This window comes from Planococcus citri, chromosome 3, assembly GCF_950023065.1.
Source record: "Planococcus citri chromosome 3, ihPlaCitr1.1, whole genome shotgun sequence".
NCBI lineage: Eukaryota > Metazoa > Arthropoda > Insecta > Hemiptera > Pseudococcidae > Planococcus > Planococcus citri.
In genome coordinates this window covers 9,211,014-9,230,504 of record NC_088679.1, presented here as the reverse complement: position 1 = coordinate 9,230,504, position 19,491 = coordinate 9,211,014, and the positions used below count along the sequence as shown (strand labels likewise).

Sequence of the window (19,491 nt, the reverse complement as noted above, 5' to 3'; positions counted from 1 at the left end):
CAAAATCAGTTCTTGATATTTAAAATTCATCAAATATTTATGCCCGTAAATGAAATTTCATTATGCACAAGTTTTTTTTGAAAAAATCAACATTTTTACTATTTTTGAATTTCTCAGCTGCATCTATAGCAAGAAGGCTGTTTTTTTTTCTGGGAGTGTGAACAGTGTTGCCACACACTAAAACACAAAAATTTTCAATGAAAATTGTTTTGCACAGGTTTTATCTACGATAGTACTTTTGCCTCGTCGCGAACTTTTGCCCCACCCTCCTCTACTAGTGATGTTTTAGGTAGTTAAATGCACGCAAATTTCACAAATGAGTGTTATTTTCTTATATGTATTTGTGATTTTCAGAATGAAAATTTGTCCAACAAAATAAAAAAACGTGAAAAAACCGGACAAAGTCAAGACAGTTTTCAAATTTTATTTGAATGGAAGGGGAATTCCACACTTGACAACTCTCGAAAAAAAGAACAATTTCGCAGAAAAAATTTAATTTTCAAAAAATAGATCTCGAATTTACAATTTTGGAAGCTCCTACTTTTTCGATCACGCAATATGTTTTGGGTCTCAAAAGTCCCCCCCCCCCGTCCTTAAAAAAATCCGGGTCCAGTGCAATTGCACCCTCCTGCACCCTGTCTCGCCTTCACTGTATGAATCATAACTTTGATATTCCTTTATACCCGTGTAAAATCATCACTTATTAATATACTGAATCTGGTACCTACCTATTTCTAAATACTTCTGATGAATAGGATCGTATTCTTCCCACAAAGTACCACGAAAACGATTACGTTCTTTGCTGCCAACCAGAACAGGTTCTTGTTTCTGATATTCGTTCGGATTACTGCAACATTAAAAACATAAAAAATACAATTCGAATGCAATTTCATCCATCAAGCCAAACACTATAATAAATACACATAAACACGTAAACCATTCCCATAACATAATTTATATAACTCCATCAAAACCAATGACACCCATGATGGCCGTGATGGGTGGGGGTGCAAAAATAATTCCCTCATACACATAAAAACAATCGCGAATAACTTTAAGTGGTAATCTCATCGTGTAACCGTACCACGAATCCCGGACGCGGACGTTTTCATACAAACATCAAATTTCACTGCGAGTAAAATTCAATAAGTAACAAGTTACAAAGGTTTTATATTACATGAAGGATTAAGCTGTACGAAGAAAACTTTCGGCGGCTTTATTTCGCGTCATGGTAAAATTTAATATCACACCAGCAACAACAATACCAGATTTAAGCGAGCGCGAAGAAAGTGAAATTTTAACACATTCATCGAATGATAAGAAAGACACAAACCGTGCAAAGGGATTTCGGTTTCATATTTTACGAGCACTTAGTCGAACACTAGTGACAATAACAAAACCGTTACAATATTTCCAGCCGGAATATTTTAATGAAATTTTGTTCTAACGCTATAGTATGGTATAGCAAACGAAATACCACACCACCATCTTCTGTCACCCTCTCCTTCGGCTTCTGACATCGCGAACCAACCCTTAGGATACGTAGTAAGGGTTTTTCTAACATTTTTCTTGCCTGATTGCCGCTGCTGTTTCTGTTTTTCAAACGGCGATGATGATTTTATTGTATGAAGCGTTTTCAAAACTGCGATTTTCAATTGAATTTTTCACCCGTCGATAAAATTATTACTGTGCGATGCTTTGTTGGGAGGGGAGGGGGGAGGACTAGGGAAATTTTATTCCTTTACTTTTTTTTTTCAACGTTTGGCTATTTCATCGACTTAATTTATTAAATAAATCTACGGTACTCGACGTTCCTATATGTACACGTAATCATCAAATTTAATACAAAAAAAAAAAAAAAAAAAAAAAATAGAAAAAACGAATTTTAATTTTACACATGTGTAAATTCGATACTTTTTTCATTTTACTATTTTAATCGAATACAACGAAAATAAAATAATCACGTAGAATACACTCTACGATGATGTATAAAATTTATTCACATAGGAGGTACCTATGTAGTAAAACTGTACCTCTATGTACCTATTCGTCAACGTGTCTGCATTAACCAGACCCTTTTTATTTTCAAATCAAACAAATCGACTAAACAAATAAAAAATAAAAACCGGAGCAACGTTTTTGCCCGATTACTTTTAAACCTTAGGAAATAAACTTTCAACGGTATAAGTATGGTAAGTAAAATAGAATAATTACAAAGATTTACTCGAAATTCACGGTAGATTTGATCAAGCAAATGGTTCTAAATTATGAGAAAAGAACAGGTGAAATACGAAAGTAGCTAAACCTACTCCTACACACACCGGTCAAGATTAAGGAAATAAGTGACGAGGTTTGTTTACGGTTCTTAAAAAAGAATTACGCATCTATGACATTGTAGATTGTAAATTTTAAATGCACCAAGTTCTTTAAACTTTTGTCTCTGAATTATGGATGAATTTTCTTTCTCTTTACTCGTCGTCGTCGACCTTTTCCAACCTACAAAAATCTTTAATACCAGGTAGGTAGGTAGTACTTGAGAATGATTCGAAAAATTTGTAATCCTTATTTAAATATACCAAACTTATGCTAAATTTTACGCTTATAAGATTTCGCAAACAGTTATTAAAAAAAAGTACCTACCTACCGAGCTATATAATAATTCAAGTTTTAAAAAGATTTTTCAACTAACAAAAAAAGTCACCTTCTCGAACAAATTTTTACTCGAAAGTTTTTACTTACTAAATAAATATATTTTAATTTTTAACCTTCATAAATGCTGCTGCTCTGCACTATATACTTACCAAGTAGCTAATAGAAAATTACCAAAAAAAAAGACATTTTAAGCAAATTAATTTTTTTGCTTCATTCATAATGATCATTATACATTTTAAAGAAGTAATTACTTATTTTGTGGTAAAAAGTTTTTTCTTACCGAGACTTTTCTCGAATACAAGTCCGCTTAATTTGAACTTTTATATTCATCATAATTTTTCCAAGCTGTATTCATTTATTTTTGAATTTTTCATAAGTACGTAATGGCGTCTAATTTTTACAGGTTTTATAAGAAAGGTTATAAAGTTGTAATTAATGAGATGTAATATTCCGGTCAAATTAGAGGGTTTTTCTTTTTTTCTTTTTTTTTTCGTGAAAAAGAAAAGAATATAACTCGAGACGATGAGATGAGGTTTGATAATTTAGTGAAGGAAGACATCATTTTGTGCAGTAAAGTATCCTGGTGGATGGTTGCTTGTAGTTTTCATTGATTCGGAGGGAATATTACACTGATTAAGAAAGTGAATGAATATTTGGGAAGCCGTAAAATGGTTTCAAATCTTTTAAATAGGTACATCGAAAATAGCATAAAAATGTACTAAATGATTGAACCATGTACTGTAGATACAGCATGACGTTTTCTGGATAAAAATAATGGGTAAAGAAATTTTGAATTGTTTGAAATAATGTGAAATTGATATAGAATATAAAAATGTAGAATGATGAAATATTCGTAAGGAGTAGGTATTAGACAAACATTCGAGCATCTGTGGAATTTCAAACTTATGGTAAGATTAAATTTTCAGCTGCCGAAGTCGATTCCAACGAGCATTCTGGAGTGATTTGAAATCGCTGGAGAAGGGTCAAATTTTACTGGAGGCTCTGGATCGACCCGAAAATGGTGACAATGGATTCAACAGGTCGATTTTGAGAAGTAGTCGAAATTTTGACCAATTTTTTCCAAAAATTGACGATTTAAAAGAATTTTTTTTTTGGAGATCTTTCAACTCGTTATACCTATTAACCTTACTTTGGATTTGCGACTCACTGGTCTTTATCGATTTGGAATGTCAAACTTATGGTAATAATAAATTTTCAGCTGTCGAATTCGATTCCAACGCACTGCTGGAGGCTCCAGATCGGCTGGAAAATGATGACAATCGATTCAAAAAACTGATTTTGGTAGGTACATAAGTATGCAAACCGAGTTTCAGATTTTCGTTCCCACGTTTGTTCAGCTTGCAGTTCAAAATTAATATCTCAATCGGCTAATTCTGCCATTTTCAAAAATTCACCAGAATTCAAAAAATCAAAATTTCAACAAAAATCTAACTTACTATAAATGAACTTAAGGGCTTGAAATTTTGGTGACTGGAGTTTTAAGACATGTCCTTTTGATCTCACTTGATATCGTTCAAATTGGCGAGTTCTAGTTCAAAAAGTTTGATTTATTGGGTAGTTACCTTAACCGTACCGAAGTTGGTTTCAATGCCTTCTGGAGCGATTTCAAAATGATGAAAAAAATTCTAGATGTGCCTGTTTGAAAACTTGAAAAGGTCGAAATCTGGCCGAAGAATCAACAACCCTCTGACGTATGACATTTCATTTTTGCTAAGAAAATTACATCAATGCCACAATGTGATTGCTTTTTGGCTTCTGATAGCAGGAAAAATACTCAAAAAATTCAAAACTCAAAATTGGGCTTCTGGGAGTCCAAAAATCGGGTCAGACCGAAAGGACTGTTCACGAAATACTGTCAATAAAAAATGTATGTACTAAAGTAAAAAGCACAATAGTGCAACATGTCAGTGAATAAAAATACTCCATTTAGTAAAAAAAAAAATCAAATTGATAGAAAAATGCAAAAAATTTGGCGAACGAGTCCAGAAAAGTTAGAAAAATAAGTAACATAAAATGAAAATTGTCCGAACAATTAAAAAAAATAACAAAAACTCGTGAGAAATGTCACCTAAATTGAGTAACAGAGGTGTACTCAAAGGAGTGGGGGGGGGGGGGTAAAAATTGAAAAAGATGGACGTTTCTCAAAACACCAACCCTTCCTCTTTAGATATGCTCTGGCTACGTCTCTGTCGAGTAAATGGTCGAAAAATTGAGAAAATCAGTTGTAAAATGACCTAAAAAAGACTAAAAAATATAAGAAACACAAAAAACCTCGAAAATACCTAACATAAACAATTGAAAAAACTGGGGAAAAATTGTGAAAAAGAGCATCAAAAATTGTCTGGAAAAACGAGTAAAAATATAATGATCTAAAAATCGAAAGTGTACAAAAAATTGCTAAAAATACGTTAAAAATCAGCTAAAAAAGCGAAGAAAATAGCACGCTTATCAAAATCGGTTCAATTCAACTACCTACATATACGCGAATACTTAATGATTTTTCAAATTTCTATTATGATTAGGTAATTGAATGTGTTTTCAAGACATCAAACCACATGGCTGTTAATTTTTCCAGACTTCGAATCTTTCTGTTCACTTTTAATAAAGTTTACAAACAGAGCCAAAGTCAGTATAACAAAACAGCACCGAATGACTGTTAAACTTTTCTTGGAGGCTCGAAGGAGGTTAACTCCTTATTATCCGGACTTTTCGATTATCCGAACAAAATCCGTACCTATTATCCGGACAAGTATATGTGAATTACTTACGAGTACATAGTCAAAACATTTTGTAACCTTTGTTTTTGGTTTGTTTTTCTCTATTTTGTGAAGAAATAAAATTTATCTTTTGCACTTTTTATTAAAAATTACAAAAATACACCATTATCATTAAAAAACAGGCATTTTCTGCCAAAAATTCAACCAAAAACATACTAATCCATAATCCATATTATCCGGATTTTCGCTTATCCGGACAAACAAATTCCCCAGTTAGTCCGGATAATCGGAAGTCTACTGTAGTTATTTTTATAAAAAAGTTGATACATCGAATGGTTGTTTCATATACCTAGTACTTACCTATATAATTTTCAAAAAGTCGCCAAAAATCAAAAAATCAATTCCGACAGCTTAAAATTTCATTCTGAGGTAGGGTAGTTGGCTCTTTCAGTCTGATCATGGCAAATTTTGAACTTCTTTAAATTCGCGAAAAATTAATTTGGGCAATTGAAATGTTGGCAAGAGTAGGTGTAGTTTCGAAATTCGAACTAATTTTGAGTGAGTTTTAGCTTGATTTGATAAAATTTTGTGGAAATTCTAACTTCCTAAACTCTGACGGAGGTTGTAGAACTGCTGAAAACTGTTTGAAACTGTTTGCAAATTGCAATCGATTCTCGGGATGCAGAAACTTGTTCAGAATTCTGGGTCAATTTTGAATTTGGTAGGTAGATATACCTACCTAATAACATTTTGATTTTTTCTCAGTTTTGAACAAAAGATGTTCAAAAATTCGCCGATGAATCGAAAAATGCGTTTGAACGTTTGTAAGTAATAATGAATTGTTATGCCTTTCTATGTATCTCTTTGGTTATGGATGTAATAACCCGTATATAACCCGTTCTGTAGGCTGGAGCCATTGATCAATGGCTGGAGCAAAAGGGAGTTTCGATTCCCGGAATATCGGCTGGTAACTGGTTTCGTCTCGTCAGTCGTCGGCTCTTTTCCTCACTTCCTCAGTCCTCGTTCCTAGGTCGAAGTCGTAGTGTCGAACATTGCATCAGGTTGCGGTTCATCTGATTTTGAGGTGACTAACGGTGTTATTACTGTTACCTATTTTACTTTAAACTAGCTGCCTAAATGATCGTGCTTTTTTTCACCATCGTTCCGTGAAAGTTGAGAACTGTTGCGTATTTCGAATTACAGCTTTAGAAACTAGAAAGCGTGAATTTCGCCGTTGTTTTATTTTCCTGTAAGTATACCTAGGTACTTACCTATTATTGTCCGTTTTATTATTTGGAGTTTAAAATTATTATTTGATTAACCGAGTGAATGTGCTCTTAACGAATGTATTTTGTTCGAAATGTTATTTACTCGTACCTAAGTTGAAATAGGCATACAACGATAATACGATAATTTGATTTTTCAGACGATAGTTTACAGAAAAATGGACGATTCGCCGATGAATGTACAAAATTTGGCTGAAAACTCGATATACGTTCAACTACGAGTACTCGAATGGGCCTCAGGACCATCAATGGTCGAACTCCATGATCACTGTATTATGATGGGAAAATTCATGGCTGATTGCGCGGGTAATCCGACATATCCGTATTATTATAGTGATGATAGTACTACTAGTAGTGATGATAGTACTAGTAGTGATGATAGTACTAGTAGTGATGATAGTACCAGCAGTGATTCTAGTACCAGTAGTGATTCTAGCACCAGTAGTGATTCTAGTACTAGTAGTGATTCTAGTACTAGTAGTGATTCTAGTACTAGTAGTGATTCTAGTACTAGTAGTGATTCTAGTACTAGTAGTGATTCTAGTACTAGTAGTGATTCTAGTACTAGTAGTGATTCTAGCACCAGTAGTGATTCTAGCACCAGTAGTGATTCTAGCCCTAGTAGTGATTCTAGTACAAGTGAAGAAATTAGTGACGATAGCAGTGATGGTAGTAGTGATGATATTAGCGATGATAGCAGTACTGATTGTAGTGATGAAAGCAGTGACGATACTAGTGACGATAGTGATTATGATAGTGACTGAAGTAGTGAAAAAATCATCGGTGGTATTAGATATTAGCATTTGAAGTACCTATTTTTAAATAGGTATTAATTTTGATGAACGTTGAACATTTTTTTCATTTTTTTTTTGTTTGCACATTAAGTATTTTAAGGCTATTATTTTGTTTTAAAATTGAATCACCTACATAGGTAGGTATTTGAAAATTATTCTTAAATAAGTCGTATTTGATTTGCCTGTTTGTTTTCATACTTATTTTTTTACCTAAATTTTAACTTAATTAGGTATATATGTACCTAAGTTTAAATATTTTGAGTACGGATCCAGTACGAGATGATTGATTTATACCTACCTTAAGTACCTACCTATGCTTCCACAATCATATTAATATGCATTTTAATTAGAATTTACGATTTTTTTCTTTCTTTTGAAATATTTTTGTAATCAAATTTGGAATTGACTTATTTTTTTATGTGAAACAGACTGAGAGCTCAGGCAATTACTTTTGTCTATAATTTTAGATTGTTACTATTTTAGATTTAAATGAATAAATTTACAATATAGTGTATGTTACGTTCAAAATGCGTTTAAAGTTTTTGATCATTTTCAATTAGTTGTTTGTTGTTTGTGAATTTCTTCCATCATTCGTAGTGAATTTTCTTTCAGTTTATCAGAAATGAAATGTACCTCCATCAAACGATTCTCACGAGATGTTCTCAATCCCAGCGATATCAGTTAGATATGTTCCTCCAAATTTTTTGCAACTTTGGGACACTTGACTCCTTTTTTTTTTTGAAACTGGAGAAAATCAGAAACTAGGGAATTAATTTCTCCTCGAATCTAACGATTTTAGGTGATGGATGTGGATGGGGTAGTGAAAAAAAAAAAATGCAAAACCACAATATATCTTAGGGTCACCCTATTGGAACCATTAGGGGGGTTTACACGACTCTTTGGAAATTAAATTTCCCTTCATTGTAGAAAAAATTTTCTTAGCACGGTGAGCTGGTTGAATGCTGACAAATGTGACTTGATAGTTGACTGACTGGTTCGATAAAATATTTTTGTATTTTAATTCGTGTGAAAGGGAAGAATGAATTTAATATTTAATTGAATTTTCCTCAATGGACTGACTTCCATTTTGATTTTGCGAGAATTTTGAAATATATTGGAATCTGGAAAAAAAGAGAGGATGATGCGCTACCATTCTGAGGAAATTGAATAAGGAACCAACGTACTAGTTACATTTCTCGAAATTTTCTTCAACGCTCGATAGTTAGTTGTTTAGAGGTGAAATATAATTTCGGATCCCATTGCAACAGTCCTAACCACCTTCCAGATAGGGATAAGAGGGGGAATTTTGAATTCTTAATATAGGATTTTCACGTTGTTAGCTCAACCTTGGGTATTTTTTGCTCAAATATGGTGCAAAACTTGGCAAATTGGCTAATAAAAAAATGTTGGTACCCATATGTGATTATGAGGTGATTGATTATCAATCTGTTGACCCACGAATTTTTCATTTCTTTTTGTTTTTTCAAGCATTTATGATTTTGAGAAGGTTCGTAAGGTGAAAATAATTTGAGTAGGCACGATTTTATTTTAATGAAAAAAAAGAGTTTGATCGAGTTGTCTGATTTGAAGCCTTGGCCACCATGGAATGGAGGGAGAGGGGGTTAAATTAAAGTTTTCACGAAATAAGTACCTATAATTATACTGCTTCAAAAATTTGGGACATTTCAAACGTCTCCCCCTTTTCCTCCCAACTCTCAGTGAGCCCCGAATGTCTCTGGGTCCCTATAATATACTTATGTAGACTTCAGATCATCCATTTTTATTTTGTAGTTTAAAAAAATTGAAAAAATTGGTCCTGTGTGGCATCTAAACAACTCGTAACTTTTACCAATTCGTTGGTAAATAAAGTATTTCAGATTTCGATATCAGTAGAATCAAATGCTTGTTTTCTTTTTCTTATTAGCTTACTAGGAACGTTGGAAGGTAACCGAGGTGGCAAAAAAAAAAAAACTATTACATAGTTGAAAATGAAAATTTTTGACTTTTTGAGACTAAAAAAGGCATCTTTTTACATCCTATGTTTTTTAAAATAAATTATCAAATTTCGCAGCTGAAATTTCTGTAAAATTTCATCAAATGAAGTAGGAATTCTGAAATTCTCTCTGCATGTACCTACATTAATTTCAACATGCTTGTAGTCAACGGCAGCTGGTTTCAAAAAATGGATGTAGGTATGAATGGAAAATCGCTGCTGATAACATTTTCGGCAGTTGAAAAATGAAAAATATCATTTTTAAATTTTTTGAATTTTTTACAAACTAGGTAAATCTTATTAGGTATTTGAGTGACGAAAGTTCAATTCTCATTCATCCTAAATTGTTACATTTTTCTGCTCTAAAATATCAGGACTGGAAATAAACTGAAACTGAAATTAAAATGCCAAAAACTGAAACTGAAATTTGTTCAGTTTTCATTCTCTTTTTTGACCATTTCTCTTTTTTTTTGCCTGTGTATTCTTCAAATTCTAAATTCAACTTTTCTTTCTTCAACTCATAAGGCTCGAATACATTTTAAATTTAAAATAATCAAATTTCAATGTAGGACAAATAATAACTACACACAAACGGAGTAGTAATTTCTTGAAACTCCTCCTTAGAAAAAGAATTTGAAAGTTGAACTAATTTACGATTTAAAGACGACTAGAATTTGCATACCTATACTTACCTAAAACAGGAAAATATTTCACTTATTATAAAGTATTAGAATACGTAGGTAGGTACCTCAATCTATACCTTCCCAATTCCCCTATAACGTAATTTTCTGCAAGTTGATTATTATTAAAACTTGCTCGCTGTGTATAGATTTTATTACAGAGACAAAAGATTATTGAATTTGAAATTAGGACGATATCTGTGTTGAATATGCAGATGATACCGTTTATAGCGGATGAATTTCGGCGATTGGGAATAAATTCATTATTTATAATTAATCGTTGACCGATATTAATGAATATAGATATTTTATCGGCGCTTTTTGTACGTATAAATTTGGAAATATCATCGACGATGAGCAACGAGCGCAGCATTTTCAACGTTCTCGATGCCTAAATTTATTTACTTCGCGTCCATTAACGTGCAAATAAATCAATCGATATTAAACATTTATTTTCGCTAAATTTACGGTGCGTTTACACGAGTCGATTGGTTCTTTGTGTAAACCGTATATAGACCTACCAATATAATATACTTGAACGAAAAGCAAAAGGCAACGAAGGCAAGCTCCTCTCACGTGCACCGCCGTATACCTAATACCTCTGCAGGCTAAAGGTAAATCGTGTACGTATTTTCATCGAGAAAAGCAATACCTTCAGGAACTAAGTTAATTACTTAATTGTTGATAAGATGAAATAAAAGCTCGTAAAATCAAGCGAGCGAGTTAACTAAAAACAAGCTCGCTTTACGCGGTTTAAAAGCTCTATGGGAGCCCAGAAAATAGCTATAGAGCCCATAAACTGTCCCAAACTGTTCCTGATTGTAAAACGTTAAAGTCTTGTCGACGCCATATTTTTACGTGACTAGCGTCTCGTATATATGGATCGCCATATATACGCCCATCTACTAATTTTCGTTTCTTTAACAGCGTCCAGTATAACGTTGCCATATGTGAAAATCAGAATGTACGTGATTCGAATCTGCAGTATACTGCTTTAATTTAAAACGCATACCACTCTATATACAGAACAGAGTAGAAGAGAAAATGTAAAACACTATTCCCAAATTTAATATTACATTGTATAGAAAAAATTTCCTACGTACGTAGAACGACGACGACGTCGACAACGACCATAACGAAAACTAATTAATTTTCCACCACGACAAAGAATATAAAATAAGAGAAAAAAAAACAAATTACCAAAGTAAATAATGAAGAAGAAAAAAAAGCAAAAAGGGAAATCATTTATTTTAAAACAAAATGTAAATAAATTAATTAAAAATGAATAGTACATGGAAATAAGATGCATAAGAAAAAAAAAAAGAAGCAGACAGAGAGAGAAAGTGAAAAAAAAGGCAAAGGCAATTGGCCCGAAGTATAGGACTAATTCAGATTGAAAAGAATAGCGAACAATTTTTCTTGTTTAATTGAAAGTTAAAAGAATCGCGTGTCACTCGAATAATAGGGGGAAAAAGCCAAGAAAAACTCCCGATAAAAGAAAACAAAAGCGAAAAAAGAAAAATACATTAGTATTATGGGAGAAAGAGAGAGAGAGAGGAAAAAAAGGAAGCAACATTGCAAAGGAACCCGTCTCTTATTTAAAAGATTAATTAAACTTCGAAATGATAAGCTTGCAAAATTTCAACGCCGACCTAATGATTCTCAAAATTGGTTATAAATTTTCGCAAAAACAAAACAACAACAACAAGTGATCAAGCTTAAAACTTGTAGGTCCTCGATTGTTCAAACAAAAAGCGTACGCTACGTAATTTTCCTCTTCTCTTTTTCTTCCTCTTTAATCAAAACTTCAACTTTTTCCACTCTTTTATTTATCCTTTTTGTACATAAACTTTACCTACATACCTAATTTAAATTCGTCCATAATTGTAATTTCTGCAAAATATAAAAAAGAGCAAAAAAATGGAGGAAAAAGGAAATTGAACAAAGAATATGCAAACAACTTATCAGGAAATAAGGTCGTCAGTTTAGAAATTCAAAGCCGTTAATTTTAGCGTCGCAGTTGAAAGGAAACTGTTTTCGTTTACTATACGAACCTAACTATACGTATAGCTATAGCTATACAGTGATTCCAAAAACTTTCTCAATACAAGTGACATATTCGAAATTAGGTTAACTCGTAAACTACAATGACAAGTTTTGTATACTTCGTTGAATTGAAAATATTGCGAACAATTTTTTTTGCCATTTCTTTATAGGAAATATATTATAAGTTATTTGTTTTTGAAATTTTATTCTGAAATCGAAATAAAATGCCTGGAAAAACTTTGTGAGTACCTACCTACCTACCTATACAGGTAAGTTGAGAATTTCAGTTTGAGCACGTTGCTTGATGTATCCGAAGTTGTTTTTCGATGTGAAAAATGAAAATGAGTATTTTACATCAAGTGCATGTAGCGAAAGGAAGTATTCATGGATGGAAATTGATTGCGATTATACCGGTAGGTATATTTTTCTGCAAGTATGCTGAACTTTCTGATTATTTTACCCCACTTGAAACATTTCAATAGATAATTAGATACGTAAGTAAAGAAATTGAGCATTCCAAGAAATTATTTTTTTCCAGATCATTTGTGTCCGCCTATAAGTGTTGGGGGGGGAGAGGGGGAATTGAAATCATGAAAATGTCCATCATTATGGTCCTAATTTTTCTTAGCTGCATAATAGTCCGGCATATGACAATAGGAGTAATTGCACCCCCCCCCCCGCCGATCCTCCAGGACAACTGTTTTCTTAAAGGGGACATCCTAAGGAACATTTTAAAGCAAACTTGCCCAAAAAAAAGTTGGCCTTACTTACAAAATGGCGGCCATTTTGATTGACAGGTCAGCCGAAATCGCAGATTTTGCGTTTCAACATAGGACTTGCACGAAATTTTTCAAACTTTACAAAAGTAGATCGAAAGACCATGCTAAAATTTATCACCTGTCAAAATTTCCAAGTGCTAAAGTGCCTTTTTCGATTTTTGGTGAATTTTTGAAAATCGAATTCAGGGCAAAAATGAGGGAAAAATCAAAATTTTACCAAATTGACCAAGAAAGCTGAAATTTGGGATATACCCTATTTTCGACATTCCAAATGGATTGGAAACGGTTTCAACCCGTTTTGAGCAGTTCTGGAGCCTCCAGCAGATTTTTGAAACTCAAAATTCCCACAAAATTCCATCAAATTGGAGTTGTAAAGCTAAAATTTATTCTAAAAACTAATTTCAATACGCTATGAAGTACTGTAGGTGAATTTCAAGTCGTTTTCGAGCCTCCAGCGACTTTTTGAAAATTCCTAAAGCCTCCAGCAGATTTTTGAAACTTTAAATTTTCACAAAATTTCATCAAAAAATGGAGATGAAAAGCTAAAATTTACTCTGCACTTCAATTTTAACATCCTCTGAAGACGACTTCAGGTGGGTTCAAGTCATTTTAGAGCCTCCAGCGACTTTTTTGAAAATTACTGGAGCCTCTAGTAGATTTTTGAAATTTTAAATTTTCACAAACTTTCATCAAATGGAGTTGGCAAGCTGAAATTTACTTCACAGACTACATGGTGGTTTCAAATGGTTTTGAAGCTTCCAGCTACTTTAAGGAAATGTCAATTTTCCAAAAAAAACGCCATACAACCTTTCAAAAAGTCGCTGGAGACTCCAAAACGACTTGAAATTCACCTGCAGTACTTTGTAGCGTATTGAAATTAGTTTTTAGAATCAACTCCAATTTGATGGAATTTTGTGTGGGAATTTCGAGTTTCAAAAATCTGCTGGAGGCTCCAGAACTGCTCAAAACGGGTTGAAACCGTTTCCAATCGATTCGGAATGTCGAAAATAGGGTATATCCCAAATTTCAGCTTTTTTGGTCAATTTGATAAAATTTTGATTTTTCCCCTCATTTTTGGCCTGAATTTGATTTTCAAAAATTCACCAAAAATCGAAAAAGGCACTTTAGCACTTGAAATTTTGACAGGTGATAAATTTTAGCATGATCTTTCGATCTACTTTTGTAAAGTTTGAAAAATTTTGTGCAAGTCTTATGTTGAAACGCAAAATCTGCGATTTCGGCTGACCTATGTAAATCAAAATGGCCGCCATTTTGTAAGTAAGGCCTACTTTTTTTTGGGCAAGTTTGCTTTAAAATGTTCCTTAGGATGTCCCCTTTGAGAACAAAGTTGTCCCGGAGGATCGTCGGGGGGGGGGTGCAATTACTCCTATTGTCATATGCCGGACTATAAAGTTGATTTTTATTTTTAAAAATTTTTTTAATTAAATGAAATACCTTTTACGAAAATTGTTTTAAATTCTGCAAAAATTACGTATTGTTATACTCGTACGTACCATAAAAACATGGAGAAAATTGAAAAATCTTTGGAGGCTCCAGATTGGCCCAAACTGCAGTTGTTGACGAGTGAGAGTTGTATTGAAGAAATTATTCAAATTGATTCACTTTGCTCTAAGAATCTATTTTTTTTTTTAAATTTACGTAAAATCGCCCTTAAACTGTTTTTTGAATTTGAAAAAAAATCGCAAAAATTTAAAAATGAACTTGCGGATTTGAAATTTTGGTTATATCTATCTAGAGTTTTAGGCAATGTTTTTTTCGATCCAGCTCAGTTTTGTTCCATTCTGAAAGGATCAATTAAAAAGATACCCTGTCTCACTGGTACATATTTTTATGAAAAATCGATCTACTTACCTATAAGTATATTTTAAAAAATTCATCATAAAATTTAAAAATCAACTTGGGAACTCGAAATTCGAATGTTAGAGATCAGCAAAATGCTCATTTGGGGGTGAGACATGATCAATGTGTAATTATTTTGGTTTTAGTAAAATGCCTAATGCAAATTATGTACAATTACGGATCTGTTATATTCCCCAACCTTGATTAGTAAAAAATAAAATTTTAATTTGATAAATTTACAATAAATTCAATTTTGATTTTTGAATAAGTATAATTACCTAATCAAAATGTTAGAATAAATTCAGAATTTTGTAAAAATTAGAGTTGAATTTCAAGTTGGAATTTAAAATTTAGGTAATAGGTATTTATAGTTTGAAATTTCTCTTGAATTTGGATTTTTAAAAATTACATGAAAATTTAAATTTAGGTAAAAATTAGAATTTTAATCTAGATTTAGGCAAAGATGAAAAAAATCTTAATTAAATCAACGAAATAAATTCTTCAATGGAGACTTACTGATAATAGTAGAAATACAGGAAATTCATAGTGAGATTTCACCAAATTTGAAGCAGCAGGAGCAAATCTCAATTGTTCAATTCGCGGAAGAAATTATTGCCAATTTTAAAGTAGGTATTGAAACTTGTCAAAATTATTATGGAATTCGAATTCGCGATTAAAATTTCGTTGGAACAGTGAATTTATCGTGGAATTATGTACTCAATTGAACGTCGCAAAAATTTAATTAAGTATTAAAAAGAAAAATCTCAACGAATTCGTGAATAAATATTATCAACTTGAAAATCAATTGTAAATCACGGAAACGAACTTTAACTGCAGATTATAACTCGGAATGCAACTGAGAGTTAGCAACTACTTTGGGGGAAAAAATCACAAAATGCACATATTTGAAATGTAGGGTGACATTTACGATCGTTTTGAAAAATCCAAATACATATTTGAAAGAGGTAGCGAGGTATTAAGTTACCTATGCTAGGTGATAAAAAAATCGTCAATGTCATATTGAAACTTTGGATTGGTACTTGGTCATTAATTTTTAGGGGTGAGTATTCAAGTATTGGTCTTTAGTACATATTTAACAACACTTATACTAATTACCATGAAAGTAGATCTACCAAATAAGAGAATGTAAATTTCCAGTATGCTTCCAAATTTGACTTTTACGATTAGGTATGCGATTTCACCAGATTGTAAGGGCAAAACCTGAGCCTTCGGCCACGAAGATTTCATTTCTGACTTTTATGATCCATTCTAGATAGGACCAGTGAGAGTTCGGAAGAAAACATCGAAAATGTTGGTAAACGTTTGCACCTCTCAATATTATCTTATTCTACGTGCTGAAATTTCTTGAGCTATAAAGTTTTATTCGCCAATTTATTAACTGAAAAAATCACGAGTAAATCTTTGAATTAATTAAAGATCGCGTCATCGTATTCGTATCTGGCTAAATCTGGCAGGATTAAATCATGACGAAATGTGTTGTAATACCAAATGGTGCAATGTAACGAAATATAGGTAGTGGCTAAACCTTAGGCTAGATTTGGGCGGGATATCACAGATGATCTATTCATGGAAATGAAATTCTCGAAACTTTGATACACCATGTTGGATTGAACTTCTAATCGCAATATTGCATTAGTTTCTTTTTTTTAGGAGGCTTCATTTCGCAAAAATATGTAAATTTTGAAATTTCAAATGAGATGCTGTCGCGAATGCAACAAAAACGAGCGAAGAAACGTGCAATTTTATAGTTCAAAATTTCAAGTGTAAATATTACAGTGCATTATTTTTAATATGTACGTACGTAGGTAGATAACTTAGAATTTATAGCACAGTGGAAAAACTGAGAAATTTCGATTGTTCAAAGCGTACAGCTGTACACTCAACTGGCCATCCAATGAGCTTGGGTGGCAGAATAAAAAAATCGGTTTTTAATAGAGAGAAGTGATTGACTAAGGTATACACTAAAAATCTGTTGGCTTATTTCTTATGTCCGCCCATGGAACGAGTTGATTCATTATTAAGGTACGTACAATATTCGCGTTCGCGACATTCCAATAGAGACAAAGTAGAAATTGGGTGCTTTGAAGTTGAAGCTATAAGCCGCCTAGGCGTAAATAACATTTATTGTCACGGTATTTGAAAACGTCTAATTTATAGAGAGGCAATAAAAACACCATGTACTCCTATCGCGGTGTTTTGTTTTTCTTCTTTTTTTTTTTTTTTGTTACAAAACAGGGGAAAAAGCATCGCCAAAAGGTCTTAACTAATTCCAGAAAAGTCACGCATTCGCGAGTCGGTACCAAGTCAAAAGATTAAAAAAAAATAATAATAAATAATAAATGAAAAAGTAAGATATCCGGTTGTAAAACATCATTGGTACTCCGGTACTCGCATATACGCGAAACATTGGATTTTTTTGACCTGACGTTGAAGGTTCCTTTTCAATTGAAAAAAAAATACACAAAAGGAACACTATTTTTTTGAGAACTAAAAAAAGGCGCAGACTTCGCTTTCTCCTGGACAATAGGATCGTTTGGAATTTGGAAACTACAGCTGTTTAAAAAAGAAAAAAAAGACAGAGAACCGAAAGTGAGAAAAAAAATATAGAAGGGATGAACCAATGAGAAGTACAGGTAGATATTTTACCTCGAATAAGAGCATATCTTGGATTGCCCTAGTGATACACTTGAAATTCAAAGTTGTTATGATTTTTATGAATGGTTGGACCACGATTTCAAATCTTTCATCTTTGTCCGCTATTAAGTACGTCATCCCATTCACGTTTCTGTTGTCTTAAATATTTAACGAGCACCTTCGGTTGAAAATAAGGTATAGCCAATATGTATTCACGAGGTCTAATGGACCGAATATGTACATACAGACGCCGCTACTTTGTTATGCGTTGTAATAGTTACGCTTGTGAAGTGAGGCAAATCTACGTATAGGTACTCTTGTTTTAAATTTAATTGTTATTTCGCTAATTCGCTCTTCATTAAATTTCAGTGTATATTTCTCAAGGCTAGGAGTGGGCAGAATCGCGAAAAAATTGATTCGAATCACTTCGAATTATAATTAGAATCGTGATTTCGCGAATCATGTCAATTTTTCAAATCACAAATCGCAATTTAAAAAAAAATCGTTGATGTTGTCCTCATCTCTTTCTTTTATCGGTCATTTTTTTCGAAGGTTTACAAATTTAAGTTATTGATTGTAAATTTACTTAATTTTAAAATTGGAGTTAAATATGAAATAAAAAAAGAAACACTATTTTTATCGGGTGTAAAAAGTTTCAAGATTAAATTGAAAGAGAAAAAACTGATTCGAAGTATTGAAATTTTAGAATTTCGGATCACGAATCATTCCTTCATTTTGGCGATTCGAATTAGTTCAACTGTTCGAATCATTGATTCCTAAGAATCGATTTGAAAATGATTCGAATCATTTTCATAATTTCCTTCCTTAATAATTGCTTTTATCGAGCTCTACCTACTCGTTATTTCCGGTGACAGTGTTTTTCTTCTTCATCTTTATATCATGCTTATCATTATTTCAATAGGTATAACTCAGTAGGTACCTATTATTTATCTGCCACCGGTAGGTAAAGCAGCAGTTTTCAATTTTCATCTGCTTGGGTACTGCGATCTCAAAAGTATAAAAAAACTGAAAGAATTTGTTCATTATTTTTTCTCATAAACATCACACTTGTTTTGTCTCATTTTACATACCATTAGTTCAACTGCAGTTGAAACGCATAAGGCGTGGTCCGTTGCTTCCCTTAATTTTATTCTTCTCCAAAAATGCGTAATACGTGTTAAAATCGCCGCAGTCGGCGATTTTGTCAAACGAGGTAGCAAAAGCTATAAAATTTGTAATTCGACTCTTTGCAGCTGAATAGTTTTATATTTTTTATTTTCCTGCTGATTTTCTGTTCGGAAAGTTTGTGATGCGTAGCCCGTAGCATCAGATTTTTTATTATATTTTTTTAATAGGTATTCATGCTCTTTCTGCGTGAGTCGTGGTGCCTAGGTCCGTTAACACGCATTTCACGCAGGAACCAAGATACCGTGCTTTAAATGAGTCGATATGTACATATATAAAGCCACATGCGTGTGAGTTTAGGCGACCAAAAATTACATGCATACGATTTGCGTGAGATTTTCACCAAATCTTGTCTACTTGTACTGGAAAAAAATCGCGTCCCTATGTATGTATCAGTTTTATTCGGATATTTTCAATTACTGTGATGAAAGCTATCAATTTATCGGACCTTACCTCATATAGATTCTATTTGCGCCCAGTTCAAAAACGAATTTCTCGCCACCGAATCATTCTACCTAAATGTGTACAAAAATTGAAACTTCGACAAATTTACGTACACAATCAGCGATCTACACAATAATATAGGTACTCAGATTTAAATAACTCCGTCCACAATAGTTTCTGAACTGCACACAAATCGCATTTAGGTACCTCCTTCAGTCGCTTGAGTTTTTTTTTGAACGCGGCATTTTTAACCCTTTGAGACCCGAGAAGAATCTGACGGATGAAAATTGAAAAATTTCAATGTATGGGAAGGAGTACTTGTAGCTTCGTCGTTAAGCAGATTTTTTTTTTAATGAGGTTTATGGTCAAAATTTCATTT

The 19,491-nt window shown here is 32.8% G+C and overlaps 2 protein-coding genes across 3 annotated transcripts in view; one reads left to right on the top strand and one right to left on the bottom strand.

The window, feature by feature from the left end:
• The window catches only part of LOC135840158 (neuroligin-4, X-linked-like), a 642,239-nt gene that overhangs the window by 35,610 nt on the left and 587,138 nt on the right, over window positions 1-19,491 (bottom strand). For both annotated transcript variants that reach the window (XM_065356537.1, XM_065356536.1), the window contains exon 10: window positions 729-847. In XM_065356537.1, the coding sequence (XP_065212609.1) occupies window positions 729-847 (119 nt within the window). The remainder of the gene's footprint in view (window positions 1-728; window positions 848-19,491) is intronic.
• Window positions 6,422-7,899, top strand: LOC135840172 (dentin sialophosphoprotein-like). The gene is made up of 2 exons (XM_065356561.1): window positions 6,422-6,639; window positions 6,817-7,899. Exon 2 carries the CDS (start codon window positions 6,835-6,837, stop codon window positions 7,438-7,440), a length of 606 nt encoding a protein of 201 aa, XP_065212633.1. The 5' UTR covers window positions 6,422-6,639; window positions 6,817-6,834; the 3' UTR covers window positions 7,441-7,899.